The 26,120-nt window shown below is 45.0% G+C and overlaps 1 protein-coding gene across 1 annotated transcript in view; it reads right to left on the minus strand.

Annotated features, from left to right (window-relative positions):
* The window catches only part of ZNF407 (zinc finger protein 407), a 527,028-nt gene that overhangs the window by 213,077 nt on the left and 287,831 nt on the right, over positions 1 to 26,120 (minus strand). The window contains exon 4 of the mRNA XM_054985255.1: positions 2,381 to 2,547. Within this exon, the coding sequence (XP_054841230.1) occupies positions 2,381 to 2,547 (167 nt within the window). The remainder of the gene's footprint in view (positions 1 to 2,380; positions 2,548 to 26,120) is intronic.

The raw sequence follows: 26,120 nt of genomic DNA on the forward strand, positions 1-26,120 counted from the left end.
GGTAATTAGAGATCTGATTGGCTGTACAGATCTTTAAAAATATTGCTTTGACAGCAGCTACCATAACACCACAAGGATCTTCGCTGTGTGACAGAAAGTAAGCTGTGTGTATTGAAGAAAATATTTTAAATATTTCTAACGTGTAACATGTTTAGTTTTAATCCAAAGTACTGATGTGAACTCTGCTTTTTGTAAGCTGTAGTGAAATCTGTACTGCCTATTGTGTAAAACTGAGAGTTACTAAACATAGCAGATATTAATTGAAATGCACATTTAAATGTATCCACTTCAAAATTAATGCTGTTGCTCAGTAATTAGTTAGAAATTGTTTAGTATCAAATAATGACTAATCCTGTAGATAGGAATAATTGACATGGAAATTATCAGCATTTTCTTCTTTCAAGTGAATGGTACCCAGTTTATTGATTAAATTTATACTCACCCTCTCTTCTATGCAGCCCAAGGCCAAGTACATGAGCCCCCCAGGCCAAATCATTGTGTGGATAAATGTAATATGGGAACCACTTTTCAGGGATACACTTTTCAGAAATTTTTGCTGGTGCATGACCCCCAAAAGGCACCACCAAATCATATATTTTCTTGATGTGATTGTGTACACATGTATGCCAAAGGATTGGAGCATTAAAGAGCTATCATGGGCCCCCAAACAGCAATGCCCTGTGGACTTACCCTCACATCATCCAGATCCAACTGAAGCAGCACAGGACAACATGGGTTCCCAGGTTCCACCTAAATTTTGTCCCCCTAGTCCTCTCCTACTCAGCTGTCCTGATGTGTTGAGAAATATCAGCAACAAAAAAGGCAGTGTAAACCTGCCTTTAGAACCAACATTATCATCATCATCAAATGATGTAAGTCTTTACACTTCCAGTTGTTCACAATTTTTATATAAAATAAAGATTATTCAAAATGGTAAAGTATTTGGAAATATTGGTTAACTCCAGCTGCATTATTGTTGTATTAATATTAAAAACATTTGCCTTACAGTCCTTCATTAATGAAATACCATGAAAACAGATGTAAATAATTGTGAAGATTATTTCAGAGAGCAATCATGGATAGGAAGGGAAACCTCATACAGCAGCCTTTCTTTATCCAAGCAGCATATACTCTACAATTCTGAATGATTATCTTCAGCCCATATCAACAAAGCACCTTGTTGGAACACTCACATTTTTTTGGTCTATGGAGATAACCTGCAACTTATTATATATATATGAAGATATATAGGAGCATCTGCAGAAACAAGAGAGGACAGGTCCTTCTCTGTCTCTTTATGTTTGTACAATGTAGACCCTAGTGCTAACCCAAAGCCTGTACATATGCAAGGATTTATATGAACATCTAAAGTAACTCATTTTAAGGTACTTATTGAAAACAGTTATTTTACATGAGGTACAAACCTCATAGCATGACCTGGATAACATAGGCAAGCATAATCAAAAAGAGTCCAGTAGCACCTTTAAGACTAACCAATTTTATTGTAGCATAAGCTTTCGAAAACCACAGTTCTCTTCGTCAGATGCATGGAGGGCAGAAAGAAACTGGTCAAATATAAAGGAGGAGAGGGGAGGGGAGGAGGGGAGGAGGGATGTAAACAACTCCTTTGATATGGAGATGCCGTGTTAGTCTGTAGTAGCAAACTACAGTAGTAGTTTCAGTAGTCTACAGTAGTCTACATCTACTACTAAAGTAGTCTGTGGTAGTAAACTACAGTAGTAGTTTCAGTAGTCTACAGTAGTCTACATCTACTACTAAAGTAGTCTGTAGTAGTAGCTACTACAGACTAACACAGCAAACTCCTTTGAACCTTTACACAAGCAAACTGATCCCCACATCAAAAGGAACTGTTTGCATCTCCATATCAAAGGAGTTGTTTACATCCCTCCTCCCCTCCTCCCCTCCCCTCTCCTCCTTTATATTTGACCAGTTTCTTTCTGCCCTCCATGCATCTGACGAAGAGAACTGTGGTTCTCGAAAGCTTATGCTACAATAAAATTGGTTAGTCTTAAAGGTGCTACTGGACTCTTTTTGATTTTGCTACTACAGACTAACACGGCTAACTCCTCTGGATCTATAGGAAAGCATGATTTTGTCAGATCTCAGAAGCTAAGCAGGGCTGGCCTTGGTTAGTAATTGGATAAGAGACTTCCAAAGATCTGGATGGCTATGCAGAGGCAGGTAATGGCAAACCACTTATCTTAGTCTCTTGCTTTGAAAACTGCAGCAGAGGTCACCGTAAGTTGGCTAAACCTCGATAGTACTTTCCACCACCACCACCAGAGAACCCAATCCACAACCCTTCTCCTCAATCCATATTGCTTTGCCCACTGAAAGAAAAGAAAAACTCAAGACAAACCTGTATGAGTCCTATAATGGTCTTTCATGGCTGATGCTGTGAGAAAGGAATAATGGCATGTAGGCCATGTGCACTTATATGGCTTTTCTCCTGTGTGAAGTTTCATATGATTGTTCAGCGCCCACTTCTCTGTAAAACTTCTGTCACACAGGTGGCATGTAAATTTTCTATGGTTAAAAAAGGAAAAAGAAAAGAAAGAAAAATAAAACCAGGTGTTTATATATACCCCTCAAAACTGACAAAAGAAGCATGTTTTTAACCTGAAGTGTGCTAAATGCACAGACTTTCATGAAGAGAATTGCAGACCTGGTCTGTCATGTCTGTATAACCAGGCATTGATTTTTCTGTCGAGACCTGGCACTTCAGCCATTTATTCTCTGCTTTGCGGTTGGGCCCAACGGGTTTGAAAAATTCTGTTACAGTCCAGTCACCCCTGAGGCAAATGTGAGAATAGATTTCACCTGTACAGGCCTACACCACTTATCCAGGGCATGGGCTGTCAGAGCAAAGGCTAAATGAAAAGCTATCCATACTAAACTACTCAGACAATCACCGCGCTCTGTGCCATGCTGCTGCTACTGCACTGAGGAGGTAAAATACTGCTTGTAATAACACTGTTACTGTAGTAAACAAAAACCTCTCAAAACTCCAAAAAGCATTTTTAAAGGGCCATAAAAATTCAACTTGCCTGCAAAAAGGAATGTATTTAAAACATTTCTGTATTGCTTCCCTGAAGACTTAATTTGAGGTGACTTCTATTTTCAAAGTTTCCCCAATAAAGCAATAAAAACCATATCAAAAAGTACAACCATTCTCTATTAAAACAACTTAAACGATTAACAATTAAAAAGTGATGGGAGAGGTCGTACAAAAGGGCTATTTAAAAATGAAAGGCCCATATCCATAGAGTTGAGATCTTCTGGGAAGAGGAACTTATGCAGCGCTTGGCGCCATAAGGCAAGATCTTTCTCCCAGTTGACACTGTCCAATTTCTTGTGGAATGGGGACACAGATGAGGATCTCCGAAAGTCAGTTTCAAAGAGCCAGAAAGGTACACATGATAAAAGGCAGTTTAATGTGACTGATCCCAGACCATTCAACATTTTAGGGTTAAAACCAGCACTTATGATTTGAATTATCCAGTTCAGCTCAGGTAGGACATGTGTTACATAGTCCAAGTGGCCTATGAGGCTAGCTGCACATTTCCAACACTCTTCAAGGGAAGTGTGTTGGAAGTAGTTAAACCCAGAGGTTACATACATATAGGCGATGGAAAGAAGGTTCTCTTTCCCCAAATAAAATGCAATGTATTGATTAGATCAGAACACAACTGAAGATAATATTGAAACTTGAGAATTCAGGGGCAGGCTGGATTCTAGAAACTTGCCTGAAGTGGACAAGAGATACTAATAATAGGCATAAAATTTCTATCAACAGATGGTTACTAACATCCCATTTAGAGAACAGGGCCTACTGACCAACATAACTCTACTCAGCTTAAGTCATATCATCTACACGTGCAAGACAAGTAAATACCAGTGAGAACAAGATCTCAAGATAAAAGTAGAATTGGGAGTCAAGGTATATTTCTTTCCCCTGCTTTGCCAGAAGCAACACAAAATGTTCTCATCATCTGCATATTGGTGATACACCGCTCTATTTCTCCTTAGCAGGGTAAGACATATGGATCTGAGTACAACAACTGCCTGGAGAAAGTACTGGGTGGGATGAAGGTTAATAAAGTGAAGCTCAAACCAGACAAGACTGAGGTTGTGTTGGTCAATGACAAAGCGGCTCAAAGATTTAGGAGGCAGCCTGTCCTGGAAGGGGTTACACTCCTCCTGAAGGGGCAGGTTCATAGTTTAGGAGTACTGCAGGACCCAGCCTAAGTTTGGAGGTAGGTCTTCTACATGACACTGTTTCAAGTGGACAGCCATGTTGGTCTGCAATAGCAAGTCCAGGAGCACCTTAGAGACCAACAAGATTTTCAAGAAAGATATGAGCTTTCAAGAGTCAAATCTCCTTTCTTCAGATATATGGCACATAGTAACTTTTATCAACTTTGATTGATTCACCACTTACAACAGTTCCCTAAAAAGTGTGTGTGATCCATGCTCTGTTCACATTCAGGTTAGATTACTGTAATGCACTCTGTGGGGAGCTGCTTTTGAAAATTGTCTAAAAACTACAGCTATTCCAAAATACAGCAGCCGGGTGACTGTTACAGGCAGGACACAATGGCTGCCTGTCTGTTTCTGGACACAATTCAAAGTGTTGGTTCTTACCTTTAGCACCTTAAATTGGTTGAGGCCTGTTTAGGGTCCTCCCCCTACCAAAGACAGGGCTTTTTCAGTGCTAGCACCACACCAGTGGAATGCCCTTCCCGTTGAGCCATACCAGGCGCCTTTCCTGCTCCATTTTAATCAGCAGATCAAAACATTTTGTTTTATCAAGGCTTTTAATTAAGAAGCTGATCTTTTTAAAAAATAATAATAATTCTGCATTCTGCTTCTATTCTGAGAACTGTTCTCTGAGAGTTATTTTTCAGCTGCTAATTCTTTTACATGCTTTTCATGATCTGGCTGGGTTTTTAATGCTGTGTTTTTAAGTATTACTTTGTAAGTCATCTTGTCCATACTTTTTGGAGATAGATCCAGAGGAGTTAGCCGTGTTAGTCTGTAGTAGCAAAATCAAAAAGAGTCCAGTAGCACCTTTAAGACTAACCAATTTTATTGTAGCATAAGCTTTCGAGAATCACAGTTCTATTGCAGGACAACTTAATGCCCACTCAGAGCGGTTTACCAAGTATGCTATTATTATCCCTACAACAAAACACCCTGTGAGGTGGGTGGGGCTGAGAGAGCTCCAGAGAGCTGTGACTGGCCCAAGGTCACCCAGCTGGCTTCAAGTGGCTTCAAGTGGAGGAGCGGGGAATCAAACCCGGCTCTCAGATGCATCTGACAAAGAGAACTGTGATTCTCGAAAGCTTATGCTACAATAAAATTGGTTAGTCTTAAAGGTGCTACTGGACTCTTTTTGACTTTCTGGAGAGGCAGCATAGCAATTTCTAAATAAATAAATATAGCAGTTATGCAACTTCAGAGTTATCTCAGAATAGTGAATTAGATGATCTGGTTCAGAAAAGCAATTCCCTTATGAGAACTGCAGGGCCATTCTAAGTTCAGTTATGTCTGTGTAGATCCACAGAATTTAATGGGTTTAGAAAGGTATACAACTCCATTGTAAGAGCGAGGACCAATTTGGAACTATTCTACACCATGTTTCAGTCAAGTTGTACTGCTCGTCCCAACAATTCATAGACTTTGAACCAGCACAGTCAAGCCTAATTATGGTCATTGTCTCCCCACCTTAATAATAACATAATAATAACATTCGATTTATATACCGCCCTTCAGGACAACTTAATGCCCACTCAGAGCGGTTTACAAAGTATGCTATTATTATCCCTACAACAAAACACCCTGTGAGGTGGGTGGGGCTGAGACAGCTCCAGAGAGCTGTGACTGGCCCAAGGTCACCCAGCTGGCTTCAAGTGGCTTCAAGTGGAGGAGTGGGGAATCAAACCCGGCTCTCAGATTAGAGTCCCACGCTCCTAACTACTACACCAAACTGACTTGGTAGGTCAACATAAACCCTAAAAGATAATGTTTCTATTGTATCAGTGTTGTATCCTGGTTTATTTACTTCTGATCTATTGTTAGGCATTTTTCCTCTTTTTTAAAAAGAATGATACAATTTTATTTAGTTCCTGAAGTTCAGAACAAACATACGGTTCCACATATAGTATCTGAAGTTCAGAACCCACAAGCACCATCATGTCTCCCTTACCACTGAGATGGGTCCCCTGAACTTATGACTTCCTTGTTCCACTTCTGGGTTGTTGTTTTTTCCCATAAGCATGTGTAGCACATAAGCTCAACATGTAAATTGTCTGTACATATGTTGGATTTGCCTCACCCTTTTGATCACTTTGCAATGGTATCCACAAATTCTGAACAATAAAACACTTTATCAGCCATTAGTGATTAATAAGGGGGGGGGAGGTTGCACAAAGTTACTACATACCATTTACATGTTTGTATGTGTATGAATTATATTGATGCAGAACCTTCCAACCTCAAATTTCTTCACATCAAAAATACATGTAACATGTTCAGAACTTGCTTTATTTTAGAATGCTACAATGAAAACTGAAATCAGAACAAATACAGTATACACACACACACACTTTGCTGTACATAATTTGGTACTGTTCTCCAGCTCTGATTTGATTTACAAATTAAACCAGCAATTCACATAATTTCCATCATGCAATCTGACTGAGATTTCTTTTTTTATAAATTAAGTTTACATTACTCCGTTGCTAAATTTCCCAGTCTATGTCTACATGTAAGAAGCGGAAAAAAATGAATCAAGAAAAACAGGGTTTCTCACCTGTAACTGTTGATCGTCGAGTCTCTTCTGTGCAGACACACATTGGGACTGCGCAGGCGCAGGCCAGCCGCGGAAAAGATTTTTCTAGCTCTAAGAGATGTGAGGGGGACGTTCGGATCCACCGCGCATGCGCGCCGGTGTTCCCGCCAATTTTGAATGCATATATATCCGAACGTCCCCGGCATTCCCTCAGTTCACCTGAGCCGCCGGAGAAACAATGGAAGAAACCAAGCACTCACAGCGGGGCAGGCGGGAGGGAATGTGTGTCTGCACAGAAGAGACTCGACGATCAACAGTTACAGGTGAGAAACCCTGTTTATCGTCTTCGTCCTTCTGTGCAGCCCCACATTGGGAGAGTAACTAGCATCTCACCAATGGGGGCGGGTGTGAGTGTCTACTTGAACAAGGACTGCAGGACAGCTGTGCCCACAGCCGAGTCACGTCGTGCATGCACATCCACAGAATAGTGCTTGATGAAAGTGTCTGCAGTGGACCATGTCGCAGCTTGGCAGACGTCCCGGAGCGGCACTCCACGTAGGAAGGCAGCAGAAGCAGCTTGCGCTCGAGTGGAATGAGCGGTAACCAACAAGGGACACTGGACTCCAGCATGCTGATAGCAAAGTTTAATCGTAGACACAATCCAGCGAGAGATGGACTGGGCAGAAGCAGGTGAGCCCTTGCGAGGGCCAGAGTAACACACAAACAGGGCAGGAGATTTCCTGAAACATTTGGTGCGGTGCAAATAAAACAATAAAGCACGCTTTACATCCAATGTGTGTAGTGCTCGTTCCCCTGGGGATGAAGGTGTTGGAAAAAAGGAAGGGAGGAACACCTTTTGCTGTAGGTGAAACCTTGAGACTACCTTGGGCAGAAACTCCATGCTAGTGTGGAGCATGACAGTACCAGGGAAAAACTGCAGGAAGGGAGGGTCACACCGCAGGGCAGACAGCTCCCCAACACGCCTAGAGGACGTGATTGCCACCAGGAAAGCCACCTTCTGAGTGAGCAAAGGCAGGGGACAAGAAGATAGAGGCTCAAAGGGCTGGAGCATCAGCTGGGAGAGAACCAGGGAGAGACTCCATTGTGGAATGGGATGGGCCCTAGGAGGGAAGGTCTTGAACAGGCCCTTCAGGAACTGCTTGGAAAGCCAGTGAGTAAAAACTGTCTTCCCATCAATCTGCTCATGGAAGGCAGAGATTGCAGCCATGTGGACCTTAATACTGGAAAACGCAAGGCCCTGGGAGCAGAGATCCAGGAGGTAGTCCAGGATGACAGGGAGCGGGCAACTAAAGGGAGAAACCCCCTTTGGGGCCAACCACCGGGAAAAACGTGACCACTTCCTCTGGTAGGACAACCTGGTGGACGGTTTCCGGGCATTCAAGATCACCCCAAGCACCCCAGAAGAGAGGTTCATTCCCGGTTGCCCAGAAGCCAGGCAGCCAGATTCAGTACAGCCACATCGTGATGCCACACCCCGTCCCTGGTTAAGAGGTCCGGGGCGTGAGGCAGGGGGAGGCATCGCCCCTGGGACAGGGAGAGCAAAAGGGGGAACCAATCCTGGCGAGGCCACCGAGGGGCAACGAGGATACAGCGGGTTCGGTAGGCCCTGACCCTGGAAAGAACCTTGTACAGGAGCGGAAAGGGCGGGAAGGCATAAAAGAGCCCTGGGGACCAAGGTATTTGGAAGGCATCCCCTAGGGAGTGGCGGCCAATGCCGGCCCGGGAGCAGAACAGCGGGGCCTGTTTGTTGCGGGCAGTGGCGAAGAGGTCGACCAACGGCGTGCCCCATGTGCGGAAAACCTGGTCGAGGTAAACCCTGTTTAGGGACCACTCGTGCTGAGGCAGAAACACCCTGCTCAGCGCATCCGCCGAGGTGTTGAGATCCCCGGCAATGTGCACGGCTCTGGGAAGGACGTTGTTGACCATGGCCCAATTCCATAGAGTTGTTGCCTCCTTGCAGAGCTTGAGCGAGACCGTCCCTCCCTGCTTGTTGAGGTAGTAGCAGGCCGTGGTATTGTCCGACAGGACCTGAACCCTCCTGTTCCGAATGGCATCTGCAAAAGAAGCGAGGGAGTAACGGATCGCCCTAAGCTCAAGAAGGTTGATATGCATGGATGCCTCAGATGGGGACCAGATGCCCTGAGCCGAAAGCTGTCCACAGCGCCCCCCCCATCCCAAGTTGGAGGCATCGGTATAAACCGTGACCTCGGCTAGGAAGGGGCCGAAAGGACAACCTTCAGACAGGTTCCCAGGGACAGTCCACCAGGCCAGAGAGCGCAGCACCACCCTGGGGATGGAAAACCTCTGGTGCTGACCCATGGTGAGGGGGTTGTACCTCCGGACAAACCAGTTTTGCAGAGGCCTCATACGCAGGCGCGCAAAGAAAACCACCCCTGTGGTGGAGGCCATAAGGCCCAACAGAGTCTGAACCAAAAGGGCAGTCTGATACCGGCAATGCATAAAATGCCGGGCCAAAGCGGAAAGCCTGGCCAACCGGTCAGGGGGCAGGTAGGCTCTACCCAGCAGGGAATTGAAATGGACCCCAATAAACCTAATGGCCATGCCTGGGGTCAGGATAGACTTATCCCCATTAACCACCAAGCCCAGCCTAGCCAGCACGGACAAAGTGAGGGCAATATGGGCCTGGAGAGAGTCAGGCGAGGGTCCCACCAGGAGCCAGTCATCCAAGTACGGGTAGATAAAGCAACCCTGGGACCGCAGGTATGCCACTACGGTGGCCATGCACTTTGTGAAGACTCTGGGTGCAGAGGCTAGCCCGAAGGGCAACACTGTATATTCATACACAGAATTCCCATACACAAACCGCAGGTATTTCCTGTGGCCCTCAAATATAGAAATGTGGAAGTAGGCATCCTTCAGGTCTAGAATGGCCAGCCAGACGCCCACTTCCAGGAGTTCCATGACTCGCGCCAGGGTCAGCATGCGAAACTTCTCAGCCTTCAAATAACCATTGAGGCCTCGAAGGTCTAAGATGGGCCGGGAACCTCCACCCTTTTTATCCACAAGGAAGTATCTGGAGTAAAATCCCCATGGGGAAGTAGAGACATTGACCACCCGGACAGCACCTTTGGTAACCAACTCCATAACATTATTGTGTAACACAACATCACAACATGGAGAACAACGGGGAGGGAGAGAGAGAGGGGGTGCATCCGTAAACATTAACTTGTAACCATGGGCCACAACGGACAGGACCCAAGCGTCAGAAGTAACACGTTGCCAACAGGGCAAAAAAGGTCGAAGCCTGTCCAGAAACTGGGCAGCAGAGGAAGCACCCTCGGAGGCCAACGGGGGAGCGTTCAGGCGCAGTCAGAAGACCGAGGGCTTCTGCGCCGAGGTCGAAGGCTTGGGCGAAGAGGGCTGTTGCCTGCCCTTGGACCGGCCGGAGCGCCTGGAAGGGTGACGCTGCTGGGCAGAGTAGGATCGGTGACCGTAGGACTGGCCCGAGAAGAAGCGCCCTTGACGCTGCTGGTAAGGCTGGTAAGGGGTCTGGTAGGATCGGAACCGACCATAGCGATACCTCGGACCCGACGACTGGGCTGAGGGGGCGACCCCGAGGGACTTGGCCGTCTGCTGATTCTTCTTCATCAGGGAGAGGGACTCATCCGTCTTCTCCGAGAAGAGCTGGGGCCCCTCGAACGGGAAGTCCTCCACCTTCGCCTTCTTCTCTGGAGGCAGGGCCGTGGACCGGAGCCAGGCGTGCCGACGCAGGACCACCGAAGTTGCCATCGCTCGCGCTGCAGAGTCGGCGGCGTCCTTGCCAGCTGTCATTTGCTGTTTTGACAGCTTCACGGCCTCGGCTTGGAGGGCCTTAACCAGGTGGCGGCGATCCTCCGGGAGGTCGGAGAGGTAAGAAGACAGCCTCTTCCACAGGAATAGATTATAGGATCCCATTATGGCCTGGAAGTTGGCAATACGGAATCCCAGAGACGCGGATGAGTAGAGTTTCCTGCCCACGCCATCCAGCTTCCTGCCTTCCCGGTCCGCCGGGGCCGACGAGGAACCGGAACGGAACCGAGCCTGACCCTCCTCAGCCACGATCGACGAGGGTTTCGGGTGATTGAAGAGGTACGGGCAATCATCTTGCTTTAAACGGTAGTACCGTTCCACCTTCTTTGCCGTCGCGGACAGGGACGCCGGCGCCTGCCAGAGCGCGAGAGCGTTATCAACAAAATCCTCCACAGGGGGAAACGCCACCGACGCGGGGGACCCGGAATACAGCGCCTCCAGCAGCTTACTCTTGGGCTTGGAGGTCGTGGAGGAGACGTCTATCTCCAGCGCGGCGGCCATCCGCACCATTTGCTCGGAGAATAGCCTGTAATCGTCATTCGGGGACGATGAGCGGGGCCCACCCACGGTGTCATCCGGGGAAGGATCCGAGGCCGCGTCTGAAGAGCACTCCGACGGTGACGCCAGACCTTCATCATCCTCGGAATCCGAAAACTCCGGCGAGGTTTGCGTCGGAACCGAAGACCGGTGAGCGGTCGGGGCCGACGGATAAGTTGCAGGAACCGGCGGTCGCAGAGGTAAGCCCGGAGGTGGAGGAGCGGGTGCTGGGAGCCCGACTGGCTGAGCCGGAACGGAGACCATCGGAACCGACGGATGTTGCAGGAAGGGAGCGACTGCTGGAACCACGCCACAAAATCCTGCCAGGAGGTCATGTTCCCAACCCCCGCGACCGGCTGGCAAGGGGGCAGAGGAGCAGGCACCGGGGCAGGCCAGCGAAGAGGCATCGGAACCGACGAGGTAGACGGCAGTGGAACGGAGGCCTCTGAAGGCGCCGGGGCGGACGGCAGGGAGCGCTCAAAAGATTGGAACGGATCCGGGAAAGGCGGAAACGGCACAAATTCCTCGGGAACCGACGGAGGAGGCGTGCAAGGAGGCGACGGGGTGTGGAGACTCACCACATCGTCGGGTATCAGGACTGGTTCGGCCGGAGAACCAGGCAGCACAGTCGGAGCTGGGGACAATGCACGGTCCTTGGCCCTCGACTTCGCCTTGGCCTTCTTGGACGGGGGCTCCGAAACAGCCTCCCGAACCGAAGTCTTGGAGGAGGACTTCGGCTTGGGCGCGGAACGCTTCTTGGCCTTCCGGCTCGAAGGACGATCCCCGGAACCGGAATCAGGACGGGCCTCCGGAACGGGTTGCCCCGTCGGTTCCGAGGGGAGCGGCTCTGGCGACTTACGAGACGGCGCCGGTGACGGAGCGGCGGAGCGCGGCCTATCTCCCGAAGAGCCTGACGGCTTGGGGGGGAGAAGGTTGGCATCCCACAAGAAGGCACGGAGCCTGGCCTTCCGATCACTCCTTGCCTTCGGAGTGAAGGACATACAAATGGAGCAGCGCTCGACAACATGCCCCTCGCCCAGGCAGATGAGGCAGAGCTCATGGCCGTCCGAATGGGTCATCTTAGTGCCGCATTTATGACACTTTTTAAACAAAGATGTCTGCGACATAATGAACGGTATCTCCCGACAGATGACAAGGGGAAAATACCGACCAGCAGAAGAAACGATCCAAAACTCCGAAGAGACGCTTGAAACGAACGCTAGACAATAAGAACCTTTTCGACGGCGGCGAAAAAGGAACTGAGGGAATGCCGGGGACGTTCGGATATATATGCATTCAAAATTGGCGGGAACACCGGCGCGCATGCGCGGTGGATCCGAACGTCCCCCTCACATCTCTTAGAGCTAGAAAAATCTTTTCCGCGGCTGGCCTGCGCCTGCGCAGTCCCAATGTGGGGCTGCACAGAAGGACGAAGACGATCATTGTTTGTATATGTATCTTTCCTATTACACACACATGTGCGTGTACACACACAAACACCCCTGAACTGGAAACAGACTTTTAAATTACGGTATCACTTGATCACTGCTTGGTGGCACCGGCGAATGACAAATATAGCTAAATAATTCCAAATGCACAGTAAAAAAAATATAATGTCCGTATATCTCTCTGACAGGTCTTCATGCATTTCACATTTCAAAAGCATGACAGGGATCTTATTTCTAAGATAAATTCTCCTATCTACTTATTTCCTTGTGTATTTATTGTGCATCTAACCTTCTACTACAAGAAATAAATAAGCAGGTTAAGTAGATGCTATCTTTTAACAAATAGTTTTTCTAGACTGTATTACAACTTTATGAATGACAAAATAAATCTCTCATTTTTAAATCTTCCAAGATGTTCATTTAACAGCATTGCACCTATTGAACTCCAATGCATGCTCTATTATTCACGTACAATAAAAATGTTCAAATAAAGTTGAGAGACTCTCTTAAAATGGCAAAACATCAAAAAATACATACTAGAAGCATGTTAGGAAATTGGGAAGTTTGCACACTTCTTTGTGATGCACCCTTTTTCTGGTATTTTGGGTGGGTAATAATAAAAGGTAATGTTTTGGGTTATAAAAGGTACTTTGTTTCTGGAATTTGTCTGTGGACCAACACAGCTACTTGCAGACTTTGTCTATGCTGGACACTGAAATAGTATCAATTTGCCCTATAGTAGTTAGGTAATACATGTATTTTTAGAAAAGTGTGGATTTTCATAACAGAGTAAAAACATTTAAATCTCTTCCACAGAAGAAATGAAATGTAAAAGTGCTTAACTATGACTAGATCATTCCCGCTGGGTTTTGAAACAGACTTTTTAAAAATTAAATGTGCCCATCAAAAGAGGAAACATCCTTATTCTCAGACATCATTAATATTTCAGATCCTTATTATATTAACCTTTTGTACTTTTTAGGGAGAGGGGTTGATTCATTACTTCCTAGTTTTGGGCAAATTTATTTCAACAAAACCAAATTTGGTTCAACATTGTCCTGCAAACTAGGAACAACATGTGATTTGCAATCTTTGTTTACAGGGCAAGTTCACACCATAGTTTGCAGAAGAGCTAGATGAAATGGCAAAATATGACTTAACAAATACAGGGAGTGGGTTGCTATGAAGAATAGGAAAAGGACAGGAAGAATGGGCCACTTAAGTCTAAGAGAACCCAGACTCATTCTTGAAGCACCTAGTAGTGGTTTGGCATTATGTTTAAGCAAGCCAAATCATGTATCTAAAAGAACAACCATCAACATTTCAGGGAAGCCCTCTGGAACTGGAACTGCATGAGATGGTCCAGTGCACAATCAATTCCTGGGTCACCATGGTTGCTTAAACCAAGTTCTATATGTTCAGTACAGAATCACAATGAAACACTATGGAGTTCTGAACATTTTTTTTTTTACTAACTGTGATGGACAGGAGTAAATTCCAGCTCCACCTTGCGTGGGAAACAGCCAATGAGAGCTGGTAGAATGTTGGGCTAGTGACAGTTGAAAGTCCGTTGGAAAGGCAGTTAAGGAGAAAAGGGTTTGAGGCAGCAAAGGAAACGCAGCAGAGATAACTTCTTGTTAATCTGTTCTGTTACATGTATCATCCCGTTTAACCACAATTTGAGTTTTTAAATTGTTCACTCCAGTATCCTATGTTTTAAATAAAATTTATTCTTTTTTCTGCTTTAACTCTGGCTGATGTGAAGTTATTGACTTAGGGGAAACAACACATACACACATGAAACTCAAACACCCTGGTCATGACAAATGGGCCAAGTTTAAATAAATGGTTGCAGCTTATTAAGGAAAGTAAATAATAAGTTTCCTTTCTTCAATCACCCTGCCAGTAGCTGAGTGAGAAGAAGTAAATATAAGGAACAGGGTCTCTGGATGGTAGAGCCTCTTGGAAGAGGAGAGGTAGAACACAGTATGGATTTGGGTCAGGGCTATCTGCCTGAGAAATAGAGTTTAGGCAGGCTTCTGTTGAGTGTAGGTTGATGCTAAAAAGTTGTCAGTGAGTGATTTTTTAACTTGGGGATGTGGTTAAATATCCACATTCTAATCTTTATAAAATTCAGTTTTGGTGGATTTTGTTCCTTCTTTGATCTCAACCTATTTCAGAAGGTTGTTGTGAGACGAAATCAGAAAGGGAATCATACTAATATTCATCAATGATCTTTGAACTTCAGTATGACATTATGGGAGCTCCTGAAAATCATGTTATAGACTTCAGTGGCTATATACGAGGCCGTTCTGTGTGAATTATATCACACAATATTTGCAAAGTTCAGTACATGGTGAAATCATTCAGTAAGGTTTAGAGTCACGTTCTACCCAAGTTTGACCTGTATTGTACAAAACAATAAAGAGTCTAGCTTTATTGTAGCATAAGCTTTCGAGAACCACAGCTCTCTTCGTCAGATGCAACAAATCTGCATCTGACAAAGAGAGCTGTGGTTCTTGAAAGCTTATGCTACAATAAAGTTGGTTATTCTTAAAGGTGCTACTGGACTCTTTACTATTTTGCTACTACAGACTAACACGGTTAACTCCTCTGGATCTGTTTTGTACACTGTTCTATTGACTTGAATTTTTCTCCACTTCCAAAATATCTTTCATAAGTGCTCAACTGTTCAAGTTGTGTGAATAAATTAGATAAAGGGAATGTAAAAATGTAAAATCCCACCCTTGAAACAGGAAAAAGAAACATATTAATTACAGATAGAATCCAGGAACTAAAATCAGATGTCTATAAAACAAAACAGTTATTGTTGTAGGCACAAGCAATTGATTTATACAAAGAATGTTTCTTGAATTCATTCCGGTAATTTCATTTTGTTATATTGGAATTCTGGAAGAAAAATAGGTGGTACCAGTTGCCCCCTTTTTGGTCTCTGCCTCTGTCTCCCCACCCCACTTATCCTTGAGACATAACTGCACAACATTTGGGACTCATGGAAACTGAACTAACTAGCAACAGGAGGTGCCCATGAACCATGAAACAAAAACACAAAGAGTTTTGTATTGATGTGTATATGGTTTGAGGAGCTCATTGTCACTCTTCATCTGGATTCTGCATGAAACAGATGAGAAAACAACACATCCAATTATAGCTTTTTAAAGTTCAAAATACATCCTGGCATCGGTTTCTCAGAAATCACTGTAGCATGCCACTTTTCTGGCTATAACTACCTCTAAACTTTGATCTCATTTTTTAAAAAATTAAAACTATAGCCTACATGAGGAGATGGCAGCTGACTAGAGAATGTTGTCTTTTATATATGGGGCAGAGGCTTATGAGCTAACTTGATGCAACCAATAATCATTACCTTGTAATTCTTGCAGTATGCATTAAGGCATAATGGAAAGTTCGTAATTCATCATATTCCATATTATAATATCATGTCAATTTTACAACATTAATCCTGCTACAGAGCTTTTTATAATATACAATCACTTAAAATAATGTCACATCCGACTATTTAATGCACATTGAGGTATGTTTCATTAACATACCTCTATGAATTTTTACTAGTACAAATATATAATGTAGAAAAAATGGAATATCTGTATATATAATATTAATGAGCCAAACCCCTTTGCACCAATAAAGCGTACAGATTCATTTGAGCACTATTTTCACTTTTCCTTACATACCAAACAGTGTCTCAGGAAGAGAGTCAGCTCCTCAGTAATCTCAGTCAGTATATGTTGTAGTAAAGATGTAAAAACCACAGCTTTCTCTAGCCTTATCAATATGATTCCCTATTGCTAATAAATAATGTTCTAATAATCTAATTCCATCCACCTGTACTTATGTAGCTATTTTCATTCTTTTAGTCAGGCATGTGCTTTCCTTTATTAACTGATGAAAAAATGAAATGAAACAGTCTCATTCATTCTTGTCATTATTATAATGAAAATGGATAGGAAAACTAATAATATTAGTTAATATTCATTAATAATTTTTATTCAGACACCTGGCTATCTAGTTAGAAAGTTTAAGCAGATTTCCAGCACAGAAGGAAATGGTGAGAGTCTGGAGTGGTGAAAATGACACCCAGGGTATTTCCCTTCAAACTTTACTGGGTATGTATATGCAGACTGAGGCCACTGCTGGCCTATGAAGGGCAAACTGGAGGCTCAATGGCCAACACAGAAAGGAAGAAAATCTCATTTCCTCTGATGCCTCAGATACTGTTTCTTAAATGTCTGAGGTGCCACATCTAGATGCATTGTAAGAAATGTAGTTTCCAGGGTATCTGACATAAGACATGATTCCTTCCCACTCATCAAATCTCTAACTGGTAAGGCCAGTCTGGCAGCAGCAGAAATCCTAGTCCCATGTAGCACAAAGGGCGGGGGGGGGGGAGAGGTGAAGGAGGATAAAGAGGAATGGGGAATGAAACAAAACAAAAGCTAAAAATATAATTGCACACATCCCTCTTTTAGGTTACCAGTTATCCATGTTAGATTAGATTATTTAGTTAGTTCATTTACTGTCACATGCTACATGCGTGTATGTCAAAAAAGACTCTTTGAAAATTAAAACTGGCCCAAGATTACAAAGGCTTGGGTATTAGCTGATACATAGAAAGGGAATCAATCTTGCCAATACTTAAAGAGTGACACTGGCTAACAATCTGGTTCCTTGTCATAATTGGTTTTAACATAAAACTCCTAAATAATCTGAGATCTGATTGGACCACTTGTTCTCATATGAACCTGTCTGATAATCAAGATCATAACTGGAGATCTTTCCCACAGTGCCATCTCCCTGATGGCACTTTATCTATGGAACTTTCCTTGGGGGGGGGGGTACTTACTAGGATACCCTAACCTAGATAGCCCATGTGAGCCTGATCTCGACATTTCTCAGGAGCTAAGCAGGGTCGGCCTTAGTAATTGGATGGGAAACCTCCAATGTAGACCAGGGTTGCAGAAACAGGCAAAGGCAAACCACTTCTGTTAGTATCTTGCCATGTAAACCCCAATAGGGGTTGCCCATAAGTCAGCTGAGACTCTTCACCACCACTTACTAGGATAATTTTCAGGTGTCATCTAAAACCTTAACTTAAATACAAAGAATCACAAAGGAATATTTTCTGTCCCATTATCCACTACAAACTCCTATGGACCTCAAGAAGGAACTACACTTCTTTGACCTTTTTTACTGTTGTGTGGGAGTTATCTTGTAAGTTATGTTAAGAACTATAGTTAGTTTGTTGATGGAACAGAAATATTTTAAATAAATAAATGAACATAAAAAATTACTTGGCCCTCAGAAGTTTATGAACATTTTAGTTATAATATGAATCTGAATTATTATTTTGAAACCAGTTTCTAAACCAGTTCTATCACAATCTATTATCTTCCATGTGAACCTACCTGATAAGTGTGTGAATGTCATGCATGTTTACTTGTTTTTCAGTTCAATGTACAAACAATTTAATGGGACATCAATTAGATCAAATAAGTTAAAATCAATAGGATTCTGGGACTGGCTTTTTATTAAGGTAACTGGGCAGTGGCTGACCAGTTTATTCTAATCAAGAATTCCTGTCTTAAAGACTACTATAACGAAGACATATTTTAAAATACTGTGATATCACTTTATTTCATTTGTAGAATTTAGAGTCCAATAAATTGAAAAATACTTTGGACTAAAAAATATATCTGAACTATTGTATTCTAGTGCCAAATTCATGATATGTCAATTTCCTCAAAAACGTACATTAAAGTAAGGTGGTCATAATGATTTAAGAGGCACCCCAAGTTTTTCTTTCCACAATTCAACAGAGAATCTCAAAGTTTGTTTGACTCTTCTTTTTGGATTTGCAAGTTGATCATTCTGATCAAATAATTTTGCTTGGGGCTATGGTTATTTTGATATTACAGGCTTGCCTCTAGAGAGAAATAGATGGCTTCCAGTTCCTAATATTTTCTTGATATTTTCTATCAAAGGGATTTATTTATTTAGCAATTCAGTGGTCTAGTAGTTTTATTATATCACCATTCGCTGATAGTGAAACATCAAAGTTGTGGCCATTCATCTTGTCTCATTCTAAAATGCAAAACTTCTCTGGGCTGTTGATATTCAATTCTGTTACCTCATAAGCATGCTAGAGCTCACAAAGTGAAGGGATAAAGTCAAGCTTTACTCACAAGCTTTACTCACAAAGTCAAGATTCTTCTCACAATCTCACTTCAGCTCAGTTATGGAGTTATTGTTAGTGTTATAATACACACAATCATCTTTATTGCAGATCTTTAAGTATGATGGAGTAAAAAAAAATGGAAAGTCCTATGAATAACCACTCCCCACCTCAAGCTCTGAAAAATAAGCCAATCCAAAGCTTTATTTTTAACACTGAATTATTAGGTATATTACCTAAATCAATTAAGCATTCCAGCTTTTTATTTCTGGAATTTCAGTCCATCTGGCTCTCTCCAAAAACTGAAAGCAAATAGCTTTTTAAATACTGTTTTTCATGCAATTTCCATGATGTCATTGACTACTAGAGTAACAAAAGGAGAAGGATGTACAAATCCTGATCTTTCTCTAGTGTACAATAGGAACAGCCTGCCCCCTGCAACTAGTACAATAATTCAGTCTAACTTTGCTTATTTGTTCATTTTTGGCACTGTTGGCTGTATTGCCTGTAGTGGGCCACTTATTTTCCCATCCCCAGATGACCAACATTTTAATAAAAACCAATGTACAAAAACTGCTTAATTGGTTGGGAAGTGTGTGGTTCTATAAGAAAAGAGAAATTACAGCATAGAAGATCATCATCTAGGCATTAACATATTCCATTAAAATGTACACTATGAAGAAGCCTTCTTCTGGTTTATGATTCAACTGCAAAGTAATCCTACATGGCAGAGAACCATAACCTTAATCTCTAGTAGAACAATTCCAGTATAGAATTAGAGAATAAAATACAAAAAGTGGTATCCTTTCTTACAGGAGTCTTCCTCCAACTTAAGTGGCTCTTCTATTGGAAGAAGAGCCACTTAAGATGGAAGAAGTCTTCTTTGGCTGGAGGGGCTTCAAATTTTGCTTAATGGAGTAGTAGGATACAAACCACAAAAATTGTCAAGTCAGATCCAGAGATCTTTAAGTCCAGAAACAAAAGCCACAGGGGGAAAACCAAAAGCCAATGCAATGAACTCTCCAGACATGATTCCATGCACAGCCATCCAATTGATAGGAAAGGCCATTTAAACTCAAGTCATCCCTACACCTGGCCATTCTGATGATACCTGGTGCCAGCGAACCTTAATTCTTTCACTGTAGGCCTAATTGTTGTTGCCTCCCCCAATTGTTGTTGCCTCCCCCAAATTGCCAGAACTAGGAGGCACATCTCACCACTGCCATAATGCTAGTGAAAAGCACTCCATGCAATTTTGGCTCAGCACTAGGATAATGACTAAATAAGAGCCAGTGTGATGTAGTTGTTATTATTTATTTACTTATTTTACATCTTTCTAGGCGTAAATGTTAAAACAAGTTTTAAAACATAAATATATATACAAAACAATTAAAACAAACTTAGGGTGATTCCGCACGAATGGTTTTCCCTGCTTCAGCTTCTAAATGACCTCGATTTTTTCTTGTGTTTCCACACGTGGGAAGGCAATCCTAGCAGCAGATTCGAAGTCACTGCACGTTTTGTCCGGTTTTTTTCCATTCTGCTTTCCCCCGACTTATTTGTCCATGCGCAGCAGATTAGGGATTTTAATCATGCGGAATTCTTTATCTGATGTTCTCCCCACCCTTGCCCTTTTCTCTCGCCCTTCGAATCAACTTAATTTGATTGGCCAATCATGTTTTCTAAGCTACACCCACTACCCTTTCCCTTCCCCTCTTTTTTTTAAAAAAAAAATGTAAAAAAACATTGCAATGTTTCTACAAATCTATGCAGAAACATATTCTGTGTCACATGACAACAGCTGACCAATAACGGGTCCATTTTACAACATGCCAAATTTGTTACTTGTTGCTCGCTGACAGCTGACAGCTTCTGAGGTAGAGTGAAAGTGTGATGGAGGGACTTCAGCGTTCAACTAGTGGTCTAGGCATTTCATGGACGGAGAAAGAGACCGTCCTCAACACAACACCTATCACTAAACCACACTGCTCACGAAGAAAGCGGGAAAGATAGACGCGGGGTCATTGGTAACAATTTTCCCTCCAAATGTCAATAGCCAATACTCTTCCACAATATCGGCAGGAAGTGCTCTGGCCTATCCAATATGTTTATTTGATGCAACGTTTATGTGTAGCAACGTTTTTTTGTGAGAATTTTTTTCCTAATGTGTTGGTTTGATGCAACGTTTATGTGAAGCAACGTTTTTTTGGGGTGGGGGGAATTTAAAAAAAATGAAGATGTGCATCATTCGACACTTCCCCCGGAAAAAGCGATGAGGAATTGATTTTTATCCTGTCAAAAATTCTGCATGATGGACTTTGAGCCGATGAAATGTGCGAAACAAAAGCCTAATGTGGAATCGGGGGGGAAGTGGATTCGTAGGACTCCACTGCGGCATGACTGCTCAGAAAGTCCGATCAAAATTGATCATGCAGAATCCCCCATAGACACAAAGAAATGAACATCAAAGATAATCAGAAAGGGAACACCAGGTAAATCATTGAAATCTTTACGCACTGGTGGAAGACAATTATAGAAAGGAACAGACAATTCTCCCTGGGCGAGAGAATTCCATAATTTTGGTGACATAACCAAGAAGCCCTTTCTTGTGTTACCACCAATCTAGCCTCAAGGCCTCTGAAGATGATTGTAGTGGTTGGGTAGGTACATATGGGAGTCACTAGTCCTTAGGATATGTTGGCCCTAATCCATATACAGCGTTAAAGGTCAGGAGAAGCACCATTATTTGTGACTGGAAGCAAATCTGGCGCCAGTGTAGGTGGACTGAAACTGGAGCAATATGGTCCCTGAAACTAACTCCACTCAGAATTCTGATTGCAGCATTCTGCACCAGTTGTAGTTTCTAGACAGTCTTCAAGGGCAATCCCATGTAGAGCACATTGCAGTAATCTTATCTGGATGTTATCAGGGCACGTACTACAGTGGCAATATCTTTCATGACGAAGAAGGGCCATAGCTGGCCCCTATTAATATAACAAGAGGCTTGGGTCCAGCAGCACCCCCAAGTTATAAACTTGCTTCTTTAAGGGAACTGTAACCCCATAAAAACTAGAAAACACCTCGGTTTCTGCATCAATCCTTCCTCCCATCAGTAGCACCTAATTTTTGTTGGGATTTAGTTTCAGCTTGTTAGCCCTTATCCATCCCAAAACTGCCTCCAGGCACATGTTCAAAGTTTCCATAGCCTCCCTGGGATCTATTGGAAGTGTGAGGCAGAACTGAGAATCAGTCGCATATTGATTACAACCACGCCCAAATCTCCAGATGGCCTTTCCCAGAAGCTTCTTGTAGTTGTTAAAAAGCAGGGGGATCAAGATAGAACCTTATGAGACACCACAGGCCAGCGGCCAAAGGGCTGATATGCAGTCCCAAAGCATCATCACTTGAAACCTACCCTGAAGGTAGGACAAAACCCACCACAGAACGGTGCCTCCCAGTCCTAACTCCAAAAGGCAGACCAGAAGGAGACCATGATCAAGGGTATCAACAGAATCAGACTTCCCCCATTTCCCATCCACCAGAGCGACCAAAGCTATTTCAGTCCCATAACCAGGTCTGAAACTAAATTGGAAAGGATTCAAATAATGGTTAAATAAATGGAATAGGTCTAGGAAGACCAAGATTCAAATACTTTATCACTGTGTAACTCAACTGATGCCTGTAGCTGTCTTTCAGTGTAGCCTACTACATAGGCTTGTTGTGAGAATAAAATAGAGGAAGGGGAAATCAACTGAGTTCCTTGGAGGAAGGGTGGGATTTTTAAAAAATACATAACCAAAATGATCTTGAGCCATAATCAGAAAACATCCAATTAGAATTGAATATTCCTTTTTAAAAAAATGTGACCCTTTCCCCTTTGTTCACAAGGGAGAACTGAAATATGAACTGAAAGTGCTAGATGGGATTCGTGCTGTTTGTATACTTATCTGAAGGTGTTGGCTGCTCTTTTAGCTAGAAGCAAACCTCCAGAAGATTCCTATTTATCTCCTTGCCAATCAAGGAGTGAATGACTGGCAGTAACACAGCCTTATCTAGGGCCTCCTGTCTGTGCTGCATTCTGCTAAGTGATGTCATCGCTCTTGCAGAAGAAAATAAGCAGATTATTACAGTGACTAGAAGCAAACTAAACATTTGGATTTTTGCATGGACAGATTTACACACTGTCTGTCAGATAAAGCACAGTTTGCCTGCTGCTTACACAACAAGAATGTGCCTGACAGCTTCTTCCCAGCTTTAGTATCTGATTACATAAATAGGCCATTCCCCACCATTCCTAAAGACTGACAGTCTGTCTTAGTTTAAAGAGCAATTTCTGACTATCAGCTTTTCTGTCTTGCACACTGCTCTGATTAACATCAGGGCACTTCCTGGAGGTCCAATCTGTTGGTATTTCTCTTGCTGTTCTCTTTTATGCAGCATTATATTAAAAAACCATAGCTATACGAAAAAGACATACTAACTGTATAAACCTGACAAAAATAATATCATAATCCTAACTTTAAGTTTAATGTGTTAATACTGTGTTCTGAAACTTGACCAGTAAGAAACGTTTCCATATTTGTGAAATGGAAAACCAATCAACAAAATTACACCTCAGTTGGGACTGGCAGTGCCACCCTAAACAGAGTTGCATCTTTCTAGTCCATTGACTTCAAAGTATTTAGAAGGATGTACCTCTGCTTAAGAGAGAATTGTGAATTTACAATTACATACCCTGTTCTACATAGCAGGGTTCCCGCAAACGTGAGCTCCTGCGCTACGGCGCAGGAATTGTCACAACTCAGTGCAGAGTTGAGAAGCCCCAGTGCACAGAAGGCGCTGGGCGCTGGAGGAGGAGGAGCCGCGGCAGGCACCCGTGCGGTCTTTCCCAAGCCCCTTGCCGGGCTCTGAAGGAGGCACCACAGCAGGCGTCCGCACAGCCTTTCCCCAGCCCCTCGCCGGGGAAAGAGCTGCGGCAGGCACCCACGCAGCCTTTCCCCGGCCCCGCGCTGGGCTCTGGAGGAGGCGCCTGCGTGGCCTTTGCCCGGCCTCTCACCAGGTTCAGGGGGGGGGAAGAGCCATGGCAGGCACCCACGTGGCCTTTCTCTGGTCCCTCACTGGGCTCTGGAAGAGGAGCCACGGCAGGCGCCCGCGCAGCCTTTCCCCAGCCCGTTGCCGGGCTCTGTGGGACGACCTGCGGCAAGTGCCTGTGTGGCCTTTCCCCAGCCCCTCGCTGGGCTCTGGAGGAGGCACCGCAGCAGCCGCCCGTGCAGATTTTCCCCAGCCCCTCACCAAGCTTGGAGGAAAGAGCCGTGGCAAGCGCCCCTGCAGCCTTTCCCCGGCCCCTCGCCAGGCTTGGAGGAAAGAGCCATGGCAGGCGCCTGTGTGGCCTTTCCCCAGCCCCTCGCTGGGCTCTGAGGGAGGCACCTGCGGGCTGCGCCCGCGCAGCCTTTCCCCAGCCCGTTGCCAGACTCTGTGGGAAGACCTGCGGCAAGTGCCTGTGTGGCCTTTCCCCAGCCCCTCGCTGGGCTCTGGAGGAGGCACTGCAGCAGCCGCCCGTGCAGCTTTTCCCCAGCCCCTCACCAAGCTTGGAGGAAAGAGCCGTGGCAAGCGCCCGTGCAGCCTTTCCCCGGCCCCTCGCCAGGCTTGGAGGAAAGAGCCATGGCAGGCGCCTGTGTGGCCATTCCCCAGCCCCTCGCTGGGCTCTGGGGGAGGCACAGCAGCAGCTGCCCGCGCAGCCTTTCCCCATCCCCTCATCAGGCTTGGAGGAAAGAGCCATGGCAAGCACCTGTGCAGCCTTTCCCCGGCCCCTCGCCAGGCTTGGAGAAAAGAGCCACGGCAGGCGCCTGTGTGGCCTTTCCCCAGCCCCTCGCCGGGCTCTGGAAGAGGCATCACAACAGCAAGCGCCTGTGCAGCCTTACCCCAGCCCCTCGCCAGGCTTGGAGGAAAGAGCCACAGCAGGCGCCTGTGTGGCCTTTCCCCAGCCCCTCGCTGGGCTCTGGAGGAAGCACCGCAGCAGCTGCCCGCGCAGCCTTTCCCCAGCCCCTCGCCAGGCTTGGAGGAAAGAGCCGCAGCAAGCGCCCGTGCAGCCTTTCCCCAGCCCCTCGCCAGGCTTGGAGGAAAGAGCCACGGCAGATGCCTGTGTGGCCTTTCCCCAGCCCCTCGCCGGGCTCTGGAGGAGGCACCGCAGCAGCCGCCCGCACAGCCTTTCCCCAGCCCCTCACCAGGCTTGGAGGAAAGAGCCGCAGCAAGCGCCTGTGCAGCCTTTCCCCGGCCCCTCGCCAGGCTTGGAGGAAAGAGCCACGGCAGGCGCCTGTGTGGCCTTTCCCCAGCCCCTCACCAGGCTCTGGAGGAGGCACTGCAGCAGCAGCCTGCACAGCCTTTCCCCAGTCCCTCGCCAGGCTGGGGGAAAGAGCAATGGCAGGCATCCAGCCCCTTGCTGGGTGTGGAAGAGGAGCCACGGTGGGCATCCTCAAGGCCTTTCGCCAGCCCGCCAAGCATCCTCTCTGGCCCAGTGCTGGACGAAAAGGCAGCAGCGGCACGCACCCATACTATTTCTCACCAGCCCACCGAGCAGCCTCTCTGGCCCAGCGCGGGTGCTGGAGGAGGAGGAGGAGATGGCGGTGGTGTTTCACACTCCTAGGGTTGCCAGCTCCAGGTAGGGAAATATTCTTTTTGTGCGTGTGTGTGTGTGTGTGTAAATTCATGACTAAGGAAATCTATTTTACATGCACAGGGAACATTGACTTCCTAGTCACAAGGACTTGCATGGCCAGGAAAATTCCTGGCAGAGCTAGGGTCTGAGTCTGGGAATTTTACAGGGGCTGGTAAGACAGGCTGTCCTCTCGTTAAATTACTCCATGGGGAGTGGGGAGCTGTGGCCTCAGTTTTACCAGTATTTTTGTACATCAATGGCATTCTGCTTATATCTTCAGGGGAGAATAGATCATTGCAATACAGTGTAATAAAACAGAATGGCAAGCAAAGAGAAGGCAGGACTTCAATGCTGACTTTACGCTATATGACTTGATTTCATTTCAAAGATTCCATGACCATAACTCACAAAGAGAAGAGGAAAGAGTTTTAAAGCCATGAAGCCTCCAGGGCGACTAAAGGCCAGTTCTAGGCTGTTCCAATGAGCAGCTCTCAGCTGGAAGCCAAATAGGTGCTCCCTCTGCAACTTCAGCCAGCTTTCTTCTTCTTTCTGCAGACCTGGCCACCGAAGAGACAGGAGATGTCAATAGACAGAGCAGAGGTAGAGGGAGGGATGACTGCC

The sequence above is a fragment of the Eublepharis macularius genome, chromosome 7, assembly GCF_028583425.1.
Source record: "Eublepharis macularius isolate TG4126 chromosome 7, MPM_Emac_v1.0, whole genome shotgun sequence".
Classification (NCBI taxonomy): Eukaryota; Metazoa; Chordata; class Lepidosauria; order Squamata; family Eublepharidae; genus Eublepharis; species Eublepharis macularius.